General features: G+C 37.6%; 1 protein-coding gene across 2 annotated transcripts in view; it reads left to right on the forward strand.

Moving 5' to 3' along the window:
• The window catches only part of LMBR1 (limb development membrane protein 1), a 74495-nt gene extending 49194 nt beyond the window's left edge, over positions 1 to 25301 (forward strand). For both annotated transcript variants that reach the window (XM_075746637.1, XM_075746638.1), the window contains 9 exons: positions 507 to 579; positions 6558 to 6638; positions 7667 to 7743; positions 7984 to 8061; positions 8518 to 8591; positions 8829 to 8919; positions 10378 to 10444; positions 14745 to 14906; positions 17515 to 25301. In XM_075746637.1, the coding sequence (XP_075602752.1) occupies positions 507 to 579; positions 6558 to 6638; positions 7667 to 7743; positions 7984 to 8061; positions 8518 to 8591; positions 8829 to 8919; positions 10378 to 10444; positions 14745 to 14906; positions 17515 to 17597 (786 nt within the window). In that variant the 3' untranslated portion in view covers positions 17598 to 25301. The remainder of the gene's footprint in view (positions 1 to 506; positions 580 to 6557; positions 6639 to 7666; positions 7744 to 7983; positions 8062 to 8517; positions 8592 to 8828; positions 8920 to 10377; positions 10445 to 14744; positions 14907 to 17514) is intronic.
• Positions 25302 to 25470: the final 169 nt, after the last annotated feature.

Genomic DNA, 25470 nt, shown 5'->3' on the forward strand with positions numbered 1-25470 from the left:
AGCTTTAAACTCAAAGCACCTGGTGGTAAGGTAGACAGACTTCATTTATTTGGATTTAGCTTCCAATAGCAATTTATATTTGCTTGAAATACTGACTTATGTGAAAAGTCACTTCTTAATATACTTTTTGAAAATCTGCAGTTACTTTTATTTAAATCAAATTGAATGTGAAGGTTGATGGGTTATTTTTTTCCTTAGAAATGATTTGAGTATAGGTCAGATGTACTGTCCCGTCCCACGTTCCCTAAGTCTCTTTAGATTGAAACTGAACGTAAGAGCTTCAATCTGAAATGAAAACTGAACAGCAAGTTTGCACAGCAAAGAAGTAGATCTGTGACAGAATGGAATAATCCTTTGTGGAGATCTTATTTGTGTCAGTATTGTAAAGCTGTAGACTATGTATTTAAAATATACGTTACTAGAACAAAACAAACCTGACTAGATGAGTGCAGTCAGAAAAACAAGTGACTCTGATAGTCAGTTCATGTTTCTGTTTCCAAATACAGATCCTTGAAGACCTAGATGAGCAGATGTATATCATCACTTTAGAGGAAGAAGCAATTCAGAGGAGGCTTAACGGTATGCTTGTTCTGATACTGCTTCAAATACAGTGTGTAGAGTAGGCTGGTTCTGGTCACAAGTATTGATCTCACTGTTACATAGCCTTTTCTCTCAAAATAGAAAATTTCAACATCTTAGTGTGTAACAAGTGTTGTAGGCTTACATTTCGTTGCTCACTTGTGTTGTTGAAGATTGACTCCTGCGTCTATGTAGTTTGCTTTATTTTTGGTTTTAATGTTCATCAGCTCTAATATGTGCATATTCTGAGACTAAGAAAGCAAGCTGAGTCATTGACCAGACCCACTACCCTTACTGCAAAATAGTTTGGGTTGGTAAATGACTGTGTTTTAGCCTTGTCTGAAGAACAATGAACTATAGTAGCAAGAGGCTCAACTTCCTGCATTATGAGTTTTGGTTTTTATTTGAAGGAATTTTTCTGTTTCAGTTTATTATTATTTAGATTCTTAGGTAATAATTCAGAGCAGTCCTTTATATTCTAGGAGCTCTTTGGTGAATATAATAATTTTGATAATTCTATTAATGAATAATTATACAAATATTTTGGACTTCTTGTATTTAATGTTACAACTTTGCATTTCTTGATAAAGTGTTTCTGTTCTGAAGTATTTCAAAAGCAGTATGAAGCTTTGGCTTCTGAGAGAGAGTACTGCAGTATAGGAGGCACCAGTTAGGAAAAGATTAATTCTGTAAACCTGGAAATCATGTTGGACACATTCTCTTCTGAAGTGCTTTTAACTGCATGAATCTGCATCCATCTACAACTTATACAATTGCTTCAGGTTGGAAAACCAGAGAATATTCATGTCATGACACATCCATTGTGTTGTCTTAAGACTTATTTTAGCCTCTGTTTTCTTCATGTCCTGCCTTTCTCTTCAGTCTTCTGTCATATATCTCAATCTTTCAACTCTCAGTAAGTCTCCTTTGGAAGTTGCTTAGTCAGGGAAAGTACCTTTTGATAACAGTAGATCATGGTGGTCATCTTTATTCCAACGTTTAAAATTTGTGGAGGAGTAGTGACTTCTTTGTGCAATGGTTTCAAAGTAATGTTCACTTTTGCTGTTTTGGAAGCTTAGTTTGTATACTGACACGCATACATGTATATATGCATACATATATATGCATACACATACAGACATACAAAAAGGTGCGTGCTGTGAATGTCTTTGAAGCTGTGATGGGGTAATTATAATTGTTCTGTGTGTTTGATGTTAGCTAGCAACTATAAAATACTTGTTACGGAATATTTTATGTTGTCATGGTGATTGTGCTTATGTACAAGAAAAGTGATACAGAAAAATGACCCAATAGTTATTCAAGTATCTATGAGAAGTAGTGCAGAGTGGTTTCTGCTATTCAGCTGGAGAATGTGATTATTTAGGTGATGATTGTCTACTGTTTCTCTGCATAGAAGTCTATGCAACAGTTGTTTATATTGCAGTTTAGTAATATCACTCGTGAGGTGGACCTAGCCTGTTTGTAGGCAGCTGTTAACTGGATGTGGATTTAGGACGCATGCAGGTGGCTCCCTAACCGCTAGCTGAAAGGCTGGATTCTCTTTCAGCAAATCAGTTAGTATCCCACGTTAAGTGGAACTGCAATCCACCCGTGTTCCACAGAGCTCTCACCAGCCTACTCTTGAGAGGTGAAAGATGTGGGGTTTGAATGTCCTTTGACAGGAGAGGGAACTGAATTCTGTTTTGTGTGCTGAGGGAATGGTATCGACACCACTGTCTGAAGGGCTGCTTGAAAAGCCATAGTTTGGTGTACAGAGAAGATTAATGGACTTAAGCTGAAAAGTAAATAAAAATCTGAACTTGGATAGAGCATGTAGGTGGAGGGCAATATGTTATATGCACAATCAGATACTCTGCAAGATTTTTGTGAGTAATTATTTAAGTAATTGCCATTTATGTGGCAAGCATGGAAGGCTTCATCTCTGCCAGAAGTCTTTCTAATACGTACAAATTATGTCAGAAAAATAGGTACCGTTTCTGCCAGAACTATGAATATTCATGCTTATCATGTTTATTGCATTTTTTAAAAAATGTGTACAAATGGAGGTGTGGTGCTAATTACATCAATAAATGTAGTGCTGTGAGGTTAGAGGCTGTAATCTGTGATTTACACAATCTGTGTGTTATTTTTGTTGCTGTATTGGAGCAGATATATTAGGCTATATATGGCTGTTGCAACTCTTCCACAGTTGTGGTACTGGAAATATATGTGCTCAAGTAACCGTGCTGGACACTTTTGCAGTAAAGTGTTCTGAAATATATACTCCATTTATATGTATAACCAAAGAGTTGAATTGTTACTAAAATTGAAGAGGACCAGAGCACAGGCTTAAGTGACACTTGGTGATTGTCAAAGCTGGTTTTTCATTTTTCTTGGTGGAATAATTGCTATCACACTCCTAGCACTGCTTTGCCCTGTCCCAATTAATATTTCCTCAGGCAATGCCTGGACATAGGAAGGGGTAACACGAATCACTGTTTGCACTGAATAGGCTGGGTAAAACCTCTGTTTTCAGAGGAGGAAAAATGTTTAGCTGTGTGAGCTGGGGCCCTTCTTGATTCATATAGGTGTAACTATTGTGGCAGTGATGCAATTGCTGGAGTATTCTGTAAAGCTCTTCATATTTGAAAATAAATTTAACTGCGAAACCGCATATCTTCTTTGCGGAAACTCATTTTCTTCCTTCTCAGATGTCTCCAGTGTATAACTGAAAATCAGAGGAGGAGGGAGGGGAAAGTTTGATCGTGTTATCTACCCTAGTATTTTTATCTATTGAAGACATACTGGGCTTTAGGAAAAGGTTTGTTTCCAGTGTATTATATTTCAGTACCCACATCACTCCTACAGTCGAAGAATAAAGCTGGGACTTTTTTATATTAAAAGAAAAAAGTTGCCTTCAGCTATTAGTTTTCCTGAATCCAGAGAGACGGGTGGGGTAGGATCAAAAATACTTACTTGATCAAAGTTATTGGCTCTGAAGGTATCCTTACATAGGTAAGAAAGATGAAAGGTGTTGTTTTTATTGCACGCTAGTAACAGTGTAATTTTGAACTAATTGGTGTTGAACTGCCAATCACCTAGGGGGAATGCAAATAGATACTCTTACAATTTCCTTTGAGGTACTGAAATCTTATGTCGGGCTGGAAGAAAAACAGAATAATACCGTTAAATTGACCTTAAATGAGCTGCTTTGTGGCTTTCTTGGAGAATCCCTTCTAACTTTTCATTGCTAGTCCAAACAGGTCTCGTCTACCAATTTGATTTATTGGCTAGACAGCGCTGACATTGAACTTTGTGCATGTTTGAAATAAAGCTAATGTTATAGAGCTTTTAAGAATTTAGCTGCATCCTTTTCAAATACTCTTTTGACTGATCTGAAACTTTGCCTTCCCCTCTCGTAAAATATCCTTTTGTATAGCAACCTGTTGTTTGCTACTATTTTTAAGGAGGAACTACAACAGCACTTAAATATGATTTGGAATGTCTACTGAAATGTCTCTTAGGGACCTAATGTGATCACGCTGACTTTGTTGGAAAGACTCCCATGAATATCGGTGTGTTGAGCTCTGATTTTTATATCTTTATTCAAAATTTACCTCAGAGACCCCTAAATCAATTACAGATTAAGACAAAAAAGTCAGATCTAACTTGAGTTTTCTTACTTGTTTGACTGCTTCCATTCAGATTCTTGAGACTTTTTCCACTGAGCTCTATAGCTATCCTTTTTCTCAACGTGTAGTAGTTAGTCATTCCATAAAACAGATATTTTAGACTTTTTTGGAGGAAATGCATCAGCACAAAAGCTTATTTTCATAATGATAATGAGATTTGTTTTTTAAAAAAAACCCAACTTTTTCTAAACCGCCCCATAATAAGATTACTTATTTAAAAAATTTGAGAAATTAAACTGACATTCATATTGCAGGTACTTCAAGTGAATAGAAGTTGTTACAAAACAGCATTTGTAGGTCTTATTGGTTAGTCCTGGGAATTGAGATATTTATATATTTGAAGCCCTGCAAGTATTAGCGCGTATACATTATGGCACTGATATCAAAGATAAATGTTTAGGCATAGCACAGAGGTGGTGTGTTATACGCAAAAATGCGTGTGAAAGAAGCATGCAGTTAAACATTTAAAAATGAATTTTTGAAATGGTTGGATGCCTTACTGATAATTTGACTGCATTGAACAAATCAGTATTAATAGTCTAAAATAAAAAGAGTAAAAATTAAAAAAAAAAATAATTCAAGAAATGCTTTTTTATATCTTGGTTTTCAGGTAGGACCTCAGTGTGCTGGAATAAGGAGAATGTGAGGGTTGGGTGGGATGAGAAATTTACCACCTTGTACTGAGATTGCTGGATGGATGAGCAGACAACAGAATATATGGAAATAATGAGACTGGGCTATAAAGTAGTATTAGCGTGCAAGCATCCTAAATGCTGTTTAGTTTTTGTAGGCAAATAGTCAAGATATGAGATAAAGGCCTGGACAAGACTATTAATCTCATAGAAATTTATTAGAGTGTGTTTAAAAAAAAAAAAAAGGATATCTGCAACATGGTGCTATTACAGGTTAGCCCACAATCAAAGGTGAGGCTGAAGATAAGGAATGGCCGGGTGAAGGATGTCAATGTAAATTAAGAAAAAAGATAGGACTTTGGGTTTATTAAGACCTTGAACTGTCACTGCCACAGAGTGTTTTTGCAGAGTGAGATTAGCCAGGAGTAGACAGGGAAAATATGAGCCCTCTTACCTTACTTTCAGGTGAGATTATTCAGAAATAAAAGGGATGCAAGTGGAGCAAAGATGGGTGGAGAGTGTTTCTAACGTATCCTGGGAAGAGTATTTCCAGTTTGTGATGGCAAAGAATAAAAGCTTCAGTAGACATAATAAGATCAGAACGGAAATAGCAGATCTCTAGTCAGCATTTTAGAACTGTATTATTGCTTGAACACCGTGCACTGTTTGTAGAGGAGCTGGAATCAAGGAGAGAAACCACAGTGTGCTTGCCCTGGAAAAGATGGGTGGTTGGAAGGGAATGGGAGGTTGAAGAGAAAAATGATGGAGAGGGGAAAATGGGCTGGGCTCCCTAGAGACTGCATAGGGATGGAGGAAGAGTTGCCGAGGGACTTTTAGGCAGAAAATTAGCAAGGGAGAGAGGAATTAGTATTATGGTTGTCAGTCTTCAGCTGGTGTAGAGGAGTTTTAGGAGTTGCACAGCAGTGACATGCACATGCTGCAAACTGGGAAGGAATATGATCTCATGGGTGGTTGTAAGGAAGATCTGATTGTGGTTGTCAGAGGGAGCTCTGCGGCTCAGAGGCTGACCAAATCAGGCAAACTGACATGAGCAGAAGGTACGTCAACAAGCAGATCAGCAGTATGGAATCTGGGTTTGCTGAGTAAAAAGGACTCTGGGAAAAGGGAGGGAGAGGCAGAAACTGAAACTGGAGGTCCAGCCAGCAGCTTAGTTTGGAGGCAAAGGTCCACTTTGTCTCTATGTTGCTAAATAATGATGCCCTTGAAGGGCATCCAGAGATTTATTATGTCTTGATGTACGACTCATAGAGGCAGAAGAAGGAGGCATTTGAGACATCCTGTGTCAGTCTGCCACACCATGACTGGTTTTTGGACCTGTGTGACAGTTCTGTTGTTTTCTTACTTCTTGCAGCAGCTGGTCAGCAGAATAGGCAGGGATTGCAGAAGGTCGCACTGTGAAACCTCTGATGTGTTCAGCTCCTCTGGTTAGACAGAATTAGAGGGTTCTGGACTAAGCCTCTGTTGGGTTCTTTTTGTTTTTGTTTTTTTTAAATGTAGTCAAAGAGTCTCAAACACCTGCAGTTTAAAGCCACAAGTGTTAATGTGATGCTTCCTAAATCTGATTATCACAGTGTGTCTTACAGTACTGTAGTTAGTCTCTTCTAAATGAAAACATTGTTGTCTTTTCTAAAAGGTGTATCTTCCACGGTGGAATACCAGACAGTAGAGTTGGAACGGGAGCTTGAAAAAGTGAAAAGCAAGAAAATGAATCTAGGTAATTTTTTCTACTGTTTCCTATGGATTGCAGTTTAATAAATGATCCTAAGATGCTGTGTTTAGCTTGTAGCAGTCACTTGATTGATTCCAGTTTGTTCTTAACCAAATCTGTGCATTTGCAGTCCTTTCAAATTGTCATTGTTCCTACAAATACATCACATGGAATCATTGCACCTCTCCAACAAACACATTTAAGAGGGAGTCTGATTGGGATCTTATTTTTAACATAGTTTTACAGAAAGTGTTACACTCTTGACTCCCTTGCATGGAGTTCAATAGCATGGTCTTTTCATATATAATGATGTATTTATTATTTGGGATAATCTAAGACATTACTTTCCTCACTGTTTTTAAATTATTTCTATAGAATTCGGATTGTGTTTAAGAACAGTCAAATAATTCTTAGCAGGTCTTTGTCTTTCAAAACTGAAAAGTGATATTTTTGGTAATGGCAGCCACTCAACAGGAAGCTCCTTATTCAAAGACTTGCAGGATTTTTCATTTGTCAATGTGTTATGTGTAAAACTAAGACTGTGGTAAGAAAAAAGTTGTTGAGTTTTCTTTTTAGACGTACTACTGATGTCTGGTGAGTCAGCCTTGTCTGTCTTACCTTGTAAGAGGAAAATACTATTTAAATATTAGAAATTCCCTTTTGTCCTTTTAGGTCATACTAAAATACATGTGTAAACAGCATAATTTTAAATTCAGTGTGTTTTAAACTTTGCAAAACTGCTGTATGCCAGGAAACAAAATGTTACAGTGAAAGATGCCTGTAAACAAGACAGACATGCAGTAGATTTTTCTGTATGTCTCTGCAGCCTTTCTCTAAAGAGGCTTCATGTTTTTGGCATTGCTTTGTACAACTCTTCAGGGTGGATATTTTTATGAACTGGTTGTCATCAGTTCAAGATAAGATTATTTTTATTACCTATAGTTACAACAGTTTATAGATATCTGAATGATTTTTACTTGTTTTATTCTAAGGTGACCTATGGTATTAAGCTTCTGTTTTTCTCTTCTGAACAGAACGGCGGAAAAAAGCTTCTGCTTGGGAAAGGAATTTAGTCTATCCAGCTGTTATGATATTGCTACTGATTGAGACAGTAAGCAGTTTTGCTCTCTTTTCTTTTTCTTTTTTTCCAGCTAAAAGTACAAAGAATTCTTCGGTCATTTGGGGGAATACTTTTAAAATTAAGTGATGTGTCTTTAAGCAGCAAACTTGATACTCTTTTCTTGACCATTTTAAAAGAACTTAACGTTGTGAAATCTCATGAGGATAAATGTATACATTTTAAAAATGTTGAATACTTTTAAATAACAGGACTGTTTCTACTTCTTTATAGTCCTTCTCGGTCCTCTTAGTCGCTCTCAACATTCTTTACCTGTTGGTTGATGAGACTGCAATGCCAAAGGGATCAGGGGTAAAGTAAACTTCTCTTACAATTTTTATAACTTTTAGTAATGCTTTGAAGCCCTCGCAAAAGTGCAAGTGAGAACTTCTGCTTTGATAACGTTGAAACTAATGAGCTTCAACTTTCTAGGTTTTGGTTTTGTGCACACATAAATGTTTATTACATGTCATGTTATAGTGAACTATTAATAAAACTAGTCCAGAATCTTTATGAAGATACAGTGATTCAGTAAAGTAAATAAGTAATCTGGAATTAGCATTTTACTCATGTCTCCTACTTGTATGTGGTCTAGAAATGTTCAGTTTAAGAAGTTATGTTAGAACATTAGAATGCCCCTTAAATACTGAATTGAGAAAAGGCTGTATTTCCTCTAAGGTGTTAGGTTTTTTGGGCCTGGTAGAAATGAACTTTCGGAAGAGTTGCATGTATCTTTTTAAATTATGCAAAGTGTTTTTTTCCTTGTAGGGGCCTGGAATAGGAAATGCCTCCCTATCCACCTTTGGTTTTGTGGGAGCAGCACTTGAAATCATTTTGATTTTGTATCCTTTCTTTAAGAATTCTGTCTGTTAACAAGTATTCTATCTAGTTTTCTGGGACACTGGTAATTTACTAAGACACTTGCCTGGAAAGAAGAAAGAGGTGGGTCAGTCCTTCTCAAGCACTCGAAGTCTTTTTGCTTTTGTTTTTTCTTTGGTTCTTGAGACTTTTAGGAGACTGCTGAGAACTGGAGTGAAACTTGCATTCCTTGGAGGTTCCTTTTTCCTTGATTCTCACAGCTATCTTATGGTATCCTCTGTCGTCGGCTTCTACAGTCTTCGTTTTTTTGAAAATTTCACTCCCAGGAAGGATGACACAACTATGACAAAGGTAAGGTTAAGTCGGTGATGGCCCCCTCCTCTCTTTCTTGCCACCCAAGACAAACTGACTCTTTTAGTTAGTAATTGCCCTGAATGGCTCATTTGCAGCGATCAGTATTTGTTTGTAAGCTGCGTAAACACAAACTGGAAGATTTTCAAAACGCTGAATGAGTGGGAAAAAGGATGTGCTCTGTTTAGTTTGGATGGCATCCATTCACTTGTAAAAAGCAGGGAATAGCAGAGCTTGTTAACTAGCTATAGAAAAGCTAGTGAAAGAACTTTTTCAAAGGAAACGTATTGCTAATGAGTAACTTTGTGCTAACTGTACTTCAGGGAGCTTGTTTGAAATCTGAAGAACTTGGTTGCTAGAAGTAATACAGAGAAAGTAATTCAAATTTGAATAATTAAACTAAGACTGAGGAGATCTATTCAGCAACATTTTGGAGTCTGAGGCTAATTTGACTTTCCACAGTTTAGTGCTGGCTTCAGAATAACAAATGCTGTTACCTAATGTGGAGGAACATGCTTAGGTGTTTGGCAAAATGTTCCCGTAGCTGACCAGGAAGGAGTTCAGTAACCAAGGAACAGATGTTCAATTTAATTATTTTTCTTTCAATGTGTTTCATTGTTTGCTTGTTTTATAGTAATGGATAAAGGCATTTTTACCATAAATTATTGGAAGTGAGAAAGTAGGTAAACACATAGAGTGGTTATAATAGGTAGTAGGGAGTTGGAATGTTCTTAATGTTTTCTGTCCCTTGTTTACAGCACACTAGGAATAGCATAGAAATAAATAGTGAATGCACAAATATCTACCTACTTTTAAAAAGTTTTCTTTTTTTTTTCTTTTGAATTCCTATAGAATTAGAGCTGAAGAAAGTGATCCCTTGTGAGAGAAAGTTTCAATTACCCTTTATAAAGGCTTCACAAAAACTAGAGTAAAATCTAACAGCTGTGAATTTTTTCGTACTATTTAGAGTAGTCAACAGGCTTTCAATTGAAAGGAAGTTCTTTGTTGTAATTTTTTAAATAATGCTAATCCTGCAAGCAGTTACATACAAAGCTTAAGCTGATATCAGTCATCTATTCTAAGCCCATGGAATGGTTCTTTTATGAAAGTTTGCAGGAATTAAGTAAACAGTTGACGCTTTGCAACATGTTAGTTTTGAATTATTTTGAATCTAAGCATATGCAACACTTTGATTAAAAGCAAGTGATTACATATTAGATTTTCTTTTTTTTAACTCTTTTCTTGGATCATCTTCCTCTTGTGTAACACCATATGGAGGAGTGTGACGGAAGTAAGCAAGACTAACAATGTTACTGTAAATTGCTTTAGGTTCAGTTTGAAGAATGTAACTTCCAAGAATTCTTTTTCATCTTTACCACTGGTTTTAATTTTCTTTTTTTTTGTCCCCCTTCAACAACCCCATTTTTAATTTAAATGCTGTTTGTCATTTTCAAACAGATCATTGGAAACTGTGTCTCAATCTTGGTGCTGAGCTCTGCTTTGCCAGTGATGTCAAGGACACTGGGTAAGCAAAATGGAAGTATAAAACATTGTGATAAAGGATGTTTAATGGAGTTTAAAAAAAAACAAGAAAAAAACACCAGGAAAAAAGGACAGCCCGTAGCTGTACCTTTCATAATACGTATTTAATTTGCCATCACTTTCAAGAGAAAGACCATATATGTGTGGCCTTCTTTTCTACACCAATATGAGCTGTTCAACATATATTGAACATACATTCTGTATACATGAACTGCAGAACGTACATTCTAAATAAAAAGATGCTAAGCATTTTCTAGAGAATATATTCTTTTAAAAAGGTAGGTCAGACTTTAAACTTAAAACAGGAGATGGTGAGAAGAATAGATATGGAGACTGCTTGTTCAGGGCACTATAAAATAATTTCACGTTCACTGTGAAATTACAGCGCTCAGTTTTTGTGGAAAAAATACATTTGGGGATTTCAGGTATAAAATTTGAGATAAAGTTGAGTGCAAATGTCTTTTTAAAAACAGTTAATGACTGCTGGTTAAAAATTTAAATTAAATGATACTAGGCTACTTTCATTTTCCTTAAAATAATCTCCTTGCATTCTTTGTTACTTCAGTTTTCAAATAGAAAAATTTGGAATCCAGCATAGTAGAAATGAAGAAGTTCTGATTTTGGTGTTACGAACTGGCAGTAGCATTTGATTTAGAAAAATTATTTTAACCACTTGGAAAGACAAGATATTTTGTATCTTCACTTTGTTTAATTAGGTAATCTTCAACTTGAATTCTTGAAGTTTGATTGCAAGGCCATTGCATGTTTAGGTGCTGCAGAATACTTGTAGCTAATGTTAATTTCATTGGGAACATGAAATGGAGCAAAACAAAAATCTTCGTCTTGGGCTGTAGAAGTCTTAACTACAAGCTTAGGAGTTAAGCTCAGGCCCCCAGACCAGTAATGTGTGCCCAGTAATTCTGTAGCTGATTTTTCCACCAGAATACTGTCAAATCAAGGGTAGTTAATGTTTTCTGGTAAACTATGTTATATATTTTCATGCTGTGTATACCTACAGATTATGAGTTTTATTAGATTTACTAGCTTGTTTCTATAGCAAAAAAACCTGTAATGCATTTTGGAGGGTTGAATCTTAAAATACACATTCTAGAGCTCATGTTTTAAAAATATGTAGTAAAACTTCACAAAAATGCAAAGGAATAATTCAAGTATTTAAAGCAATGCAGTTTTAAAATAGAGCCAGTACATAAAGATCTAAGTAGTACACTAGTTCTAGCACTTAGAGTAAGGTGTTATGTTGAAAAATTAGTGGGTTAGAGTAGAATTTTAACATTAGTATTGTGTCCACTAAGTTACTGCATTCATCATTTAAAAAATAAAATAAAATCATTGTTAACGATCTGAGATTAACAGTTGATAATAAATGGATTCTGTGGAAATAAGTATATGTGCTGGGTGCATTGTTCTTTCATAGGAAACAGATTAATGGTAAACTCCCTTAAAAAAAAAAAGACTAACAAATGAAATTCCTGAATAGTTTGCCATAGAGATAAATAAAAGAAGAAAAAAGATGGAACAATTAACACACAGCTAACAAATGCACAGTCACAGCTGTCCAAACAGGATTAATAGAGTGTATTAGAGTACAGTGAGTCATGTGGGGCTTTGCAAAAATATCAACATGTGTTGCACTACATGCTACTGCCCTGTGGCACTGAATAGATGAAAAGAAATAAATGTTAAGGAGATTCATAGGCTTTTCACTTTATTAAAAAACCAAGTTTCTAGACTATACAGAAGAGACCAGACTTTATCATTATGGGAAAGGTAAAAAAGCAAAAGTTTATCTAATATATATACTGACCCTTTTCAAGTTTTAAAAATGGAAATAAGAGAATTTTTTGATGTGTTTCATAGCATTCTCATTAAATATGTAGGTGGTGGATGTCTGTAATCTGTCATTCTTTTAGAACTTCAGGGAAGTTTTTACTAAAATAAGTTAACTCATCTTTTCCAGAACTTTTCAGCCTTTTAGTAGTCCTTCTTGAAACAAGTTTCCCACCAGCACAATATTGCTAACCGCTGTGAAACAAATAGGGAACAGAGCGCTTAATAGTCAGGAATATAGAAACAAGGAATTGTAAACAAAATTGAATTTTCTAATATACAAAAGCATTCCTAGAATTCTTCTGTTTATTATGGTGAAGTAGATAGTGATTTAAAACTTATTTGTATGTACAATCTAATAACATGGGGGTTGGTTTATTTGGTTTGGTTGTTTGGGTTTTTTTAACCTGAACCATTAATATTTTATTTGCTGAATTTTCACCAACTTTAACTGGACACAGATATATAACCAATAGAGATGTACCTTGCTGTTCAGTTACTGAGTAGTCTTTCAAATTGCAGCCTTGGGAATTTTTTTCTGTGGGCTTAGATACTTCTGTAAGGCAGTCAGCAAAAGCTTTTTAACCTGTTCTCCCTCAAACTTACAAAACGATAGTGTCAGATTTCTTTTTCTGATGAGCAGTGAGGTTTTTTTATTTGTAAGAGGAAAATGAATGTAACTTGTGGAAAATATTTTTCCCCACCCTAACAGAAGTGTCAGGCTTCATTTTTGTTTGTCCTTGTAACGCCTGCTTTATCACTAGCTATTCTTCTGAATCCCTGTCAAGGAGTATTTTTGCTTTTCCAGAGGACTCTTTACTCAGTGCTCTCCCTGTTTTGTTTCTTTTCTTTTAAAGATCTGGAAGCCTATACATTCAAACTCGACTTTCTTAATTTTCTTGTAGCTCTGCAGTTTGACTAAAACACTCTCTGCTGCTTTGAAAATGTTCTTAAGGAGACTGGCTTGAAGTGTGACAGCAGCTCCGTGTTTATCACCCTTCATCTGTTCACCCGTTGATTCAGTCAGTCAGTTTCTTCTTCTTGTGCTAAGACTTTCTGTGCTCTTTTGATATTTCTCCCTGCTTCTCTTGCTATTTTGATAAGCCTCAGGTTTTTTGGGGTGGGTTTTTTTTCTTTATCCTTTAAAAAGTCTTCTTTTCATTTTAGCGTGTTTTTCTTAGATACTTGACTGAATATAAGAAGCATCGTGTACCTTTTAACATTGTGATAGCTGGCTATAAGTCTCAGGTATCGAGGCACAATGAGATTCGTAACTGCCAGGCTTACCTTCCTTTCAGGGGTAACTGACCCTTAATTTGGTCTCTCTTCATTTATTATCACTGAAGTCATGATTAAATGCCCCCAAACCCTTTTAAATTAAGATGAGAGAAAACTCATTTCCAGGCACTTCAGAGCCAGGGTTATTTTCTGATTGCCTGGTTTTCTGCTGCTATTTTAGTTCTGGGGTGAGCTGTTGGTCTCAACTGTGAGAGCGCATATCACACTGAGGTCATCTGTGCCAAAAGTTTTTTGGGAATATAATGGCTCATCAATCCTAGACCGCTGTTATTTGGGTATCATCTCAGTGTTCTGCCCTTTATTCAGTGCAGTCCTTGATGTAGATCTGGCCAAAGGAGCAACCTGTGGTTGATTCTTCCTCTTCTGCCTTCTGGGGTGGACCCTATAGCTTGTAGATGCTTCCACATTTTGGAAAAAATTTGCTCACTTAGCTTTAGTGATTGACTGGCCTTTGATCAGCGCAAAGCCCGAGTGTCAGTGTTACGGGGTCCGCTGTGAAGATGACCTGTCAGCACTATCTTTCAGCCAGGCTCTTTTCCTTCTGTGCAAATGCTCTGTGGCTGCAGTGGTGGGTAGATCTAGGAGAAAAGCTGCAGTTGGCAAGATGTCTTTAAACTTTGGTTTCAAAAGCAGCAGCTCTGAAAAAACATTTACAAAGGCTTAGTGTTTACTAGATGGTGATGTGGCTGTCATGGAAAGAGTTTTTGCTACCTGTGGTTATTAATAAGAAAGCCCACAATGCATTTCATCCTTCTCTGGGATAGATAAAGATTTCATAGAAACCAAGATTTCAAGCAGTTTTTGTACTAACACTGATTTTTTCCTAATTATTTATTGAAATTATAAAAGCAGAATTCTTATTTAGAATAAACAATTTACTTCAACTCACATTATTCAAGCATTTTACTAGGAAACTTAAGAAACATTTTGACTGATAAGTGTGTCTTAGTTTTAAAGTGGTCCATGAAGGGGAAAATAGCCTTGAGAAGATTGTCTTGTGTGTTTAACCATGTGTCTTAGTGTGCTGTCTGAAAGAAATTTGCTTCCATATGTACAAAGTAATAGAATGAAATTTTTGTGTTTCTTAAAAAACGTAATCAAGATTTTGATGTAAATCTTTAATGCAATGTTAACAGGAATCACCAGATTTGATCTGCTTGGAGACTTTGGAAGGTTTAACTGGCTGGGAAACTTCTATATTGTGTTATCTTACAACTTGCTCTTTGCTATCATGACCACGTTGTGTCTGGTCAGAAAGTTCACTTCTGCTGTGCGAGAAGAGCTCCTGAAGGCATTAGGTAATACAGCGCTGAAAATTTAGTTTGTACTTTAACGTTTCCTTTCTCTGGCATTGATACTTTGATGTGCCACTGTTAAAGTTCAGAAAACTTTTTTTTTGCTGGAAGTTTCTATAAGTCAAGGTGAGAATGCATAGCTTCGTGTTATTTTTTTGAAGAGTCAAGAGCTAAGGCACAATGTTGACTTTCATGATACGTCCATGTATTTATTGATCTGCAGTTAGACTTTCAGCTCTGTAGAGAGCACAGAAACATTCTCATTGCTACTAAGCAATTATTCCAAAATAAAAATTTAACTTGTATGTGGGTTGGATTTTTTCTTTTTCATTTAAAGCAACTTACTACTTCCCTAAAAATAGTGGAAGTCTTAGCTGCTTTCTTGTGATGCTTTTATTTGAGTGCTACATGTTCAGAAAAATCTTTGTACAGAATATGCAGACTCTTAATAACTGGCTGAGTAAAATCTGTACTTGATAGAATCAAAATTTTATTCAAATTGTGCACTCATGTTTCTTGGCCATAGAAGAAAGATTTGAAACATATTTGAAACTAAGAGGATAAAACGTACATGTTTAGTAACTGTGGTGTTACTACATCTTATCTTTACTAATTAATGAAGCTCCTTACTCTTTAGAACCCTAGAGTAGTATTTGCTTAAGTTGAGAGGAGTAATGGTGAAACTGCAGTGTTTATAGCTGTGGATTCAGTTTGTAGTGTCTAAAAGGTACCTGTGTTAGTTTTCGCCCATCACTGCTTCCCAGAATTGTGACCCTGGTAGACAAAATCCACGCGCTTCCTATAGTGCAACCTCTATTGGCAGCAATTCAATTAAAATCAGACCTACTAAATGGGAAATACATCATGACTGATAGTGTAGGATTAAAATAAGCTATTCTGTGACTTTTTTTTTATATTGAGTTTTGAAGCTCCAGGGGAACAGATTAGTGAGCCAGGGGTGTGTAAATCTGTCCATTGATATTTTTGCTGAAAATCTTCTCAGATAAGTTCCGTTGTTGATTGAGACAGATACATGATACAAGTATGATGTATTTGACATTATCCCCCAGCTTTTAGTTAAGGTTATTTTATGAGAAGACCTTGGTTCATCTCTTTCAGTTGACTTGCATAATCCTTTTTTTTGTGCAATTGTTTTGACTGTAAAGAGATGACTTTGTATAATGTAATGGCTGTTGCAGAGCTCTGAAGGAAAGAAATTAACATCAGTCAGCATGGTCTTATAGCAACAGGTCTGGTAAAACTTCAAAGTTTCTGTCTTAAAGCAAATGATGTAAAAAATTTATCTTGATAATTCTTGGCACTTTATTAAACATATAGTGTTAAGTCTGCTTTCAACATATGTAATTTATTAACAACCTTCAAAATGCAGGTGTAGTAGGATAATGGTCATTGGATGGCATAAGTCTAGTGGATTTTTTAGGGATTTGTTTGACCTCTTGCTATCACATATTGTGTGATTTTTGTGTAAATATTATGATCAAAATGGGGAAGCAAAGTAATTGGCAAAAGGTTTGCATTTGACACAAGCAGGGAGTTATAAATTCCAAAGAGCACAAATTCCTGACAAAATCTGGGTTTTCTTTCAACGCTATGACTAACAGTGTCACGTGGAATGAATTCAAAGAACGAGAACCAAAGTTTGTGTGCTTGTTCATCCGCCATGCTGAAAACTGTGGCACTGAGGACAAGAGGTTGGTGGAGTGTCATAGGTAATTAGTGGAAAGTAAATTCCTGCTGCAGGCCGGTGACCAAAAGAATTAATGTCGTATTGGGACTTACAAATAATACAGTATTGAGTAGATTTGTTTTTTTTTTTGTTAGTGCAGGCAATTTTGGAATTCCAATGATGCAAGAAATTTAACTTGGTACATCATGGCACTTCAGTAAAATGTTCAATGTAGTCTACACTTAATTGACTTGATAGGACACTTCAGAGAAACTGTAGCAAGCAAGGGAGGACTGACAGCATGCCTCTTGTGAATAAAACATGGTTAAATTTAACATCTTTCCCCACCTCTCCTCACAAAAGAGTAGTTTTAATACTTGCCTGGGGCAGGATGGGAGACTTTAATGAGCGCTCACAGTAGAGAACTGTGCAATAAGAACAAATGGCTGGAAATGGAGATAAATTAATAACATAGGCCTGAAAATATTATTAGACATATAACCAGTTTAGAGGTGATGTGGTCATCAGCAGTGATCTTGAGATCAGCAATGGATGCTTTTCAGAAAGATGCTATAGTTGAAAAGAAATATTTTAGGTAATTATTTTTGTCTTTGTAGGTTGACAGGGTAAAAGACTGCAAGTCTTTCTCAGTTCTTAACATCCAAGTCTGGGATTTAAGCAATGTGAAGTTAGGCTTCTCTTGCTTCCAGGCTTTGTCAAAGCAGAAGCCTGTTGTGATGGACTTTTCTCACTTAAAACACAACTGAGGGAATTTTTCAGAAGTAATTCTTACCTGAGCTAGAACGTCAGTTCTGGTCTTCAGCCAATGTGAAGCAGAATTTGGTTTGTGTGTATTCTTATGAATAGCTGTATATGTGAAACATGAAGAATTTCACTTTTTCCTTACTGCATAATGTTTTGCAGGATTAGATAAACTTCATCTGTCAAACAATCCAAGAGACTCAGAGACAAAGCCGTCTGCAAATGGGCATCAGAAAACACTGTGATTAACGATCACCTGCAATCAACAGAGCTGAAAACACCAACCTCATGGCATTCCTGTCATCTCATCGGCATTTTTATATTGATTTTATTTGTTGATAATTGAGGTCCAACCACGTCTCATATTTTGATGCTGTGTGTTTCTGAGGAAGTTAGGTATATCAGATTCTTCTCTTTCCGGTGAACTTTTGGTCTGCTTGGTTATTTCCCAGTAAGTTAATGCAGGAGGTGCCTTGAAGACTGGAGGCTGAAGAGAATAATGCATTCCTTTTTATTTGTTGACAGTCTCATATCTTTAGGTATAAACCTGCTACCATTTGAATGCACAGTACCTCCTGTCTTATACAGACTCAGCTATAAAGAATAACTTTGGGACTTGGTTTAAAAAAAAAAAAAAAAGAAAAAAAAAGATAAACTTGAAGCCGTATATGACCCTTACTGGAAATGTAAACTACCTGGAGTAGGTGTCCTGACAGTGGCTAAACAGTTCCACTGAGAATGTGTTTAAAAATGACAGTAACTGATAGAGATCCCAGTTCCGTTCATGCTGGATACAGTAGGCTGTTCGTAGGCCGATGTCACGAAGCTTTCCGTTCTTAGCTGCACATGCCAGGTTGCTTTACTGATAGCCAGACAATGTCTTACTGAGTAGAATGAAGTACAAGATGAAGATTAACTTCAGTGTTAAATCTGAGCCTAGTATGCTTTGTAAAAAGCTGCGTAGACCCCCTGTCACAGCTCTTACAGTTCTGTAAGCTATTGTGCCGTGGAGGTCACTTACCCTACCAAGTACATCCCTGTAAAATTCTTTATGAACTACTGTGTATAAGCAGTACTTGGAATCAATGCAAGTAGCACAGGCCTAGGAGGCTGCAGTTGCAGGTTTTTTTACAATCTTCTTTAATTTGAAGTAAATTATTTTCCTGAATTTGTACTATAGTTACCAGGATTTCTGTTCGGTGGCATAATCCAGTATCTTTCACTAGCCTGTTTTTTAATGTACACATGAACATGTATATAGGCCTATATGTATAGATATCGTAAATTAAATTCTAAGCTTATAGAGATGACATAGGTGGCTTGGTAAGTAAAACTTGTGTGTTCGATCTTGATAGTATGAATTTCTGCAGTGTCACAGTTTAACTGCTCGGAGGCCTTAGATTCAGGATGGTGTTGGTGGGTGGTAACACCCTTTTTCTTAGCACTACTGCAGCCTTAGGAGTCCTTTACGCAGTTTCTAGTAAAGAAAAAACCCACCAACCAAAACTCAAGTAAGTATTCCAAATCCGGTTGCACTTTTTTTTTGTCCTGCTCTGCCACAAGTAATCTTCAAACAGCTTGGAACGGGGACACCTTCAGCATGTGCCTGTTATGTGGCAAGTCAGGTAACATTCCTGTTTATTTCCTGTTTCTGTAAAACAAGTCTGTCTGTCTGGAGTTTGGGGTCTTATGCATGATCAAGTGGTGACAACTAACTCTCTGGTGTGGTTCCAAAATAAGATAAACCTTGTGTCAGAAACTATGGCTGTTCTCCTGAGATCACTGCTCTTGGCTGTAGGCTTGCTGCTCTGTGTGTGAATGTGAGCTGCTTTTTTTTGTTGTTTTGTTTGTTTTTTGCTTTTTTTTTTCCCTGGAGTGCTTCAAAAATCAAGGTCTAGTATACAGAAGGATTTCTCAGTTTGGTGTTTTGGGTTTTTTGTTTTGTTTTTTTCAGCTGCCTTTTCTGACTTGAACTAGGCATGATGTAAATACTGCTGTAGTAAATATGCTTGAGAGTTGGGGGTTTTTTTTCTGTGATTAGTAGAAGTTCAAGGCTTATTAAAATGAGTATTGATGTGTTGTACTGAGTCTTGGAAGACTTAAAGTAAAACTGCTTGATTTCACTAAGATTTACAAGCATCTTTTCTGTTGTTTGAGTTTAATGCTGACATTTTGGTGAGGAATCTTTATCTGATTCAGAGTTCTGCAACCAAGAACAGGGAGCTGTACTTAAGAGTTGTTTTAAAATGTGTTTACATTTAAAATATTGGGAGATTTATTATTAAGGGCATCATTCAGGTATTCTCAGAACTTGTAGCCTTATGTATTAGCATTGTAGTTAAAAATAACTGAAATGTATCCACTTGTCCATGCACGTGGTTGTGTGACCAAAATTGTCTTCATGTCTTAATGGGGCTGGTGAATTGTGGTGTGTGAGGCTAGTTAGCTTTATTAGAATATTTCTATTACAACTTTAAGACAGTTACTGAAATACAGTCTGTGAAACTGAAGAAATGAATTTAAAGAATAACTCTAGGGAGTGTGAACCAGCGTAGGTCTTGCGCTTTGTGCTTTTCTCAGTCGTTAGACTGACACGATGCTTTTGAGAGATGTTTGTCCTGGCATCAGTGACCCAAGAGCACAGAAAGAGGTGGGATTATGTGTGCGTGGCTTCTGAAAGTGAGTTGGGCAGTTAGTTAAATCGAGTGGAGACGGTTCCTGCTGATAAGCACACAAGCTTCAGGCAAGGCTTTCAAATTCTCTTTCAAAACAAATGTTACAGCCTTGCTTGTTCCCCACCCCTTCTGCTGGATTCGGCAGGCAGCCATGTATGGGTGAAGGCTACGTTAGTGAAGATTTTTACACTGAAATTGGGAGGATGATGAAGATGCTGTGTGGTTTCCAAGGTGGATGAGAAATTCAGAACTACCCTGTGCAACTACTGACAGTGTTTTGTTTTAAAATCAGCTGTTGATATTGTGACACTGTCCATGTTACAATATGCCTTTGGCCTTGAAAATGACATGCTTATGCAAAACTTCTTTACAGATATGATGCTACTTTCAAATAAATATACTATGTGTAAGATACAGGTCACTATATACTTGTCACAGAAGCATATGGTCACTTAAATACGAGCAACTGGTAATTCATTAATGGATATTGACGATACATTCCTAGTATTTTGACTCATGTAGAGTCAGGTGGTCTATACCTTCAAGGTATATACAGCTGATCTTAGTAACATTAACATCTGCCTCATTTCTTATGAGGCAAAAAGCACATAAATGCTTCCATCCTCAACTAGGTACCACACAAGACCAAAAAATAGATGTAAATTAAGTGTTTTAAATTAGCTGTTTCCTGGCTTTATTCTGTGTTGGTAGCACAATACTAAATGCAGTGGCAGAACTGTAATATTGTGGGATTTCTAAGCGTAAAGCACGCATACTTATCAGTTTAAGCTAAAAAATAATAGCATTGGTTACTGTACAAGCGACAGTTTTTGCATTCATAGGAAGCTTTGTTTACTGTCTGTAATACGATGTTTATCTTTGGCCCTGTTCCTCCCATACCTTTTACCCTGTTGACTGTTTTAGTGTCATAGAAATTAAAGAATTTGACAAGTTGTTTTCCTTGTCTGCTTCCAAAGTACCACTCGAGCATCCCAGAGGCACGGCTACGCGCTGCAGTCCAGCCCGTGCACCGTGTGCTTAATGGGATGACGAGGGGAGCGGCCGCTGCAGAGCGACGCCTTCTCCGGCACGCCACGCCACGTGCGAAGGGGGCTGTGGTCCTCCTCTGTCCCACTGGCTCCGTCCTGCTCGCCCGTACAGCTCTGTGGCAGCTGATGCTCCTGCTTCGGGTGGTGTGCCCACTGCTGTGTCGTAAAGGCAAGAGGGCCCTTTTCTTAGGGAATTTACAATCTAAATGAGAAAGGAGTAAGGTAGAAAAAAAGAACGCTTGGCTTCTTTATGCATGTGACTTTCCTTGAATTTTGGAAGAATGTTCCAGGTTATTTTCCTTTCTCTTTTCCTCCTCATCCAGAAGCGTGATGGGCTGAGGCGGTGCACGTACAGTAGCTGAGCCTTATGCTTAATGGATTTAAGCAGCATCTACAGTTGTGAAATACCAAATACAGGAAGACAGCAAAATCCTGTTGTTTTACACACACTCTGATTTTTAAAATAGCAATTTTTAAAAATCTGGGTAAAGTCATTCAAGCAGAGGCAGTACACTAATGCCATGTTAATAACCTCTTTACAGAGAAATATGCTTAGTTTTGTTTAAAAAAGTGGTGATGTGAACTGTGAACCTTTAAATGCTGTAGGAAGTAAGGTCCCTTCCCACCCCCCCCCCAGCGTTAGTATTTTGGTTGTTTTAGTGCTGATTTGAGACAATACTGCATACACTAACTTCCCTCCCTAAGCCGTAGATTTCAGGAGCTGAAGTCTTGAGCTCCTGGATATTGAATTTACTGTTGGTAGACTGGCAGGTTATTTCAGTCATGTTAACAGCATCTGAACTTTACAAAAGTGCTGCTTTTGAATTCATCTCGTCAGGGAGAGCAATGTAAGCCAAGAGCCATCACCCGCAGGGTCCTGACGTGGATCCCCACACCCCCTCGAGTCCAAGGGAAGTCTGCAGGTGGTGAGAACCACTGCCACCTTGTTCTCCTTTGCCCGGTGCCCTTACCCCGGGCAAACCGGCTTTGACGTGGTCGTAAGAAGTTGTGATGCTCCATCTCTGCTCAAGGTGTGAGGTCAGCCCGTGGTTTGTCTGTCTGCCACAAGTAGTTGTAGGTGCTGAATCGGGTCAGTTCTGATTGGGATGGCAGACTCTCAGGGTTTCCAGGTGATAGCTGCGCATGTCCTTGAACTGTAGCTTTTGCTTTCAGCTCTGCTTTGTTGGGGCTAAGAAGTCGCCCGGGATTTTCTGGTCGTATGTTTCTGTGCAGGCTGTAAGGGATCTCTTACAAGTTTCATTGCAACAGCTAAAGCCTAACAATACCAGTCAGAATCTTGGGAAAGAGAACACATCTGGTGGGGAATTAACATGAAATGGGACTTGCAGAATCCTCATCGTGCCCAACTGTGTTGGGGAGGGCTGGGGTGGGGAATGACATGGGGCTTACCTGTGCAGACAGTCCAGTCTGGTTTCCATTCTTTTTCTAGTCAATCTTTAAAATTCCATATTGCTAAAAATATATTTAAAATCCTTAAAGTCATGAAATTCGGGGGCTGTTGAAACTTTTTCTAAATCTGACCTTAATTCTTGAAGACATCTTAACATGTTGGCTTGCTTTCCTTTTTCATGTTTTCAAGTCATTTGCTATCTTACTCAGTGGCGTTGATGCTACTAACAGATCCTCTTCTTGGTGTAGACAAAATGTGAAAGAACAAGAAGAATCTACCTAGATCTGATGTATGATCTGTAAGAATATATACCAGCAGGAAACTGAAATGGGGAGGGTTTTTGAAACGTTTCACAACTGAAGCACCTCAAACTCTGCTTTCAAACATAGAGTCATTAGTATATGGAATTGTGTGTTCTCCAAATATGCCAGGAACTCACTAACACTGAAACCAACTTAAGTTCGTCTAAAAATCGCGGTGCAACAGTATCCTTGACGTTAAATTTATAGAAGCCTGTGAGCTTGTGAAGATGGCTCTTACTTGGTAACAGAAAACCTGAGGATGCTTGCTGGTTCTGTATTAATTACCCTAGATTTCTAAGTAACTTTTTCAGTTTCATTTATTTCTCATAGATTATTGTTTTTATATACATAGCATTAAATGTTTTAACAAATACATAAGATGACTCCAACCAGGCAAAGTGACAGTGTAAGAAATATCCCGTAAATGTCGATATCCTGACATATCTGAATCCAAGCTGTTCAAAAGCTGTATCTGCATTAAGAGCTCATGTAAACATAGGAAATCCCAGGGCTTAAAGACTTTGGGTGTCCGACTCTTCATCTGCACTGCTGTGAGCACTTGGGGATACTGCTTCTGAATGGCTTCGTAAACCTTTGTTGTATATTAACCTCAAGTGTTGCTCCCCCCGTTTACATTAAGTTTTGTAGTCAGCGTCACTGGGTGAAGCTCCTCTCGTGAACACTGCTTTATTTGGCATTCCTCACGTATTAGTGCTGCCATAGATACCAGCTGTTGAAGTATCAGGGCACTTGCTTTGATTTTAATGTGTTTCTTTTCCCACGTAGTCTCTGCAGAAACATTCCCTAGTTAGAAATGTTCTGCCATTATGAAAATTTTAGTATTTATTCATTTATTTGTGCTTGGTCTGTTTTTTACCACTAGATTCCATTAAAACCATCCTGTTAGAGTGAGTCCTCTAACAAATTACGAAGAGCCCACGTAAGTTTGAATTAGGAGTGCGATGGTTTAGCCATTGCATATATACGTACTTTTAACTTTCCATAGCGTGAGGCAACTGGCCCACTTCTTGGTGAGAGAGCAACGTGCTCGTACGGCCGATTTGAGCCCATGCCGATGGCAGTTACTCCGGAGTAGCTGACGTACCGTGGGACCGCTCTTCAGTTCTCTTGTGATTTGTAGAGGGAGGCTGCAGCTCTTGATGTACCTTGCTGCCCGCCTCGACTGGAGATGGAGACGCATCTTTCGGGTGTGTCCGCAGTGTGTAACCCTCTCATGATTTGATCAAAAGTCAGACTTTGGTGCCAAGGTAAGGCTCTTCACGTGTGTTTTCTGTTCCTCTTGTATTTCATGCTTTGGCGTGTTTTTTGGACCTTTTCTTTCCATGTAAAATGATCATTTGGAAAAGCGGCGTGATGGTGGCACCTGTATTGTGAATACAATGGTTCTGCTTAAATGCTTAAGGAGAAAATTAACTGGTGCGTGACTTCTTTTTTCCCGCAACCATGAATTTTCCCAGTCCGGGTCAAAATTAGATTCACAAAATCTGTGCGAGTAACTTTCTCCTCCCTGGCTTTGTATAGAAAACAAAGTTGAGTCACGTTTCATTTTTTTAAAAGGTAGATTTCAAAGTATTTTTGTCTTATTTGGCCTGACTCCTCCTACTTTAATACAAATGGATAGAAAATGAAGATACATTTGGGTCATGGATTTGAAATGTTTTGATTTGAAATTTGAAAAAAGCGTATGAAACGCGTTCACAAAAAATACAGCTGGATTTCCTTCACTTTCTTGTGGGGTTTGGAACCCAACCCCGTGTTACCTCAACAGAAAACACCCATTGCTCTTGTCTTCATGAAGCTTTGTCTCTCAAATTCCTGCTGAGGAGGCAGAGTGTTCTCAGAGTGCTGCCGGCCACCTCGTACGTGGGATCAGCTTCACGTGGACTTGGGTGACGTGACCATAAAAACACAGTTCAGAACTAGCGTTTCTATGGGTGCTGCTGCTGCTGGCGCTGTGGTGTTCTGTCATGCACTTTCGGGTTTTTCACTGCAACGTTCCTGGTTAAGATTTCAGTTTACACAAAGAGAGACGCACAGTCTTTACTGTGTGAGAGGCTGAGAGATGTTGAATGGAATCAGCGGTTCCCTCTTGGTCCCGTTGGTGCTTCAGGCTTTGTAAACTCTGCAGTCTTGAACAGCTGACGGTTCTTTCACGTGGATGTATCTTGGACCAAGGGAAGATACAGCTGAAAAATTACGCTTTTAGTCTTACTTTAATTAGAACAATTCTCTGCGTACATACCTTCTCCCCACCAAACCCTTCCTGGTCTATTTTAGGTCATTCAGAAATATGTTTTATAATGTTCTCGATTGTAGATACTTTGCTGTGTTACAGAACTAAATGCAAATACTTGCCGCCTTAGCCAGGTTGAATTTTTTGTGAAAAGCAGTGGTCGTGTGTCTTTTCCTTTGTTTGAAGTGTTACACTGAATGGTTTTGTAGGAAGATTTTTTTTAACTGTGCTTTCAATAAAGTTAAAGTGTGATTCGTAGGGGGGTTTTGCTTCTTTATTTTTATTTTAAGCAATGAAAAAAAAAATCTCTGTGGCATTCTAAATTATCCTGTCAGTAGTTGGTGTGAATAGTTGCATTCCCCTTTCTTCCCCCCCCCCCCCCCCAATTTAAACTGCTTTTGAGATTCCCAGATGGTTTTTAAAGTAT

Source organism: Balearica regulorum, chromosome 2, assembly GCF_011004875.1.
Source record: "Balearica regulorum gibbericeps isolate bBalReg1 chromosome 2, bBalReg1.pri, whole genome shotgun sequence".
Lineage (NCBI taxonomy): Eukaryota > Metazoa > Chordata > Aves > Gruiformes > Gruidae > Balearica > Balearica regulorum.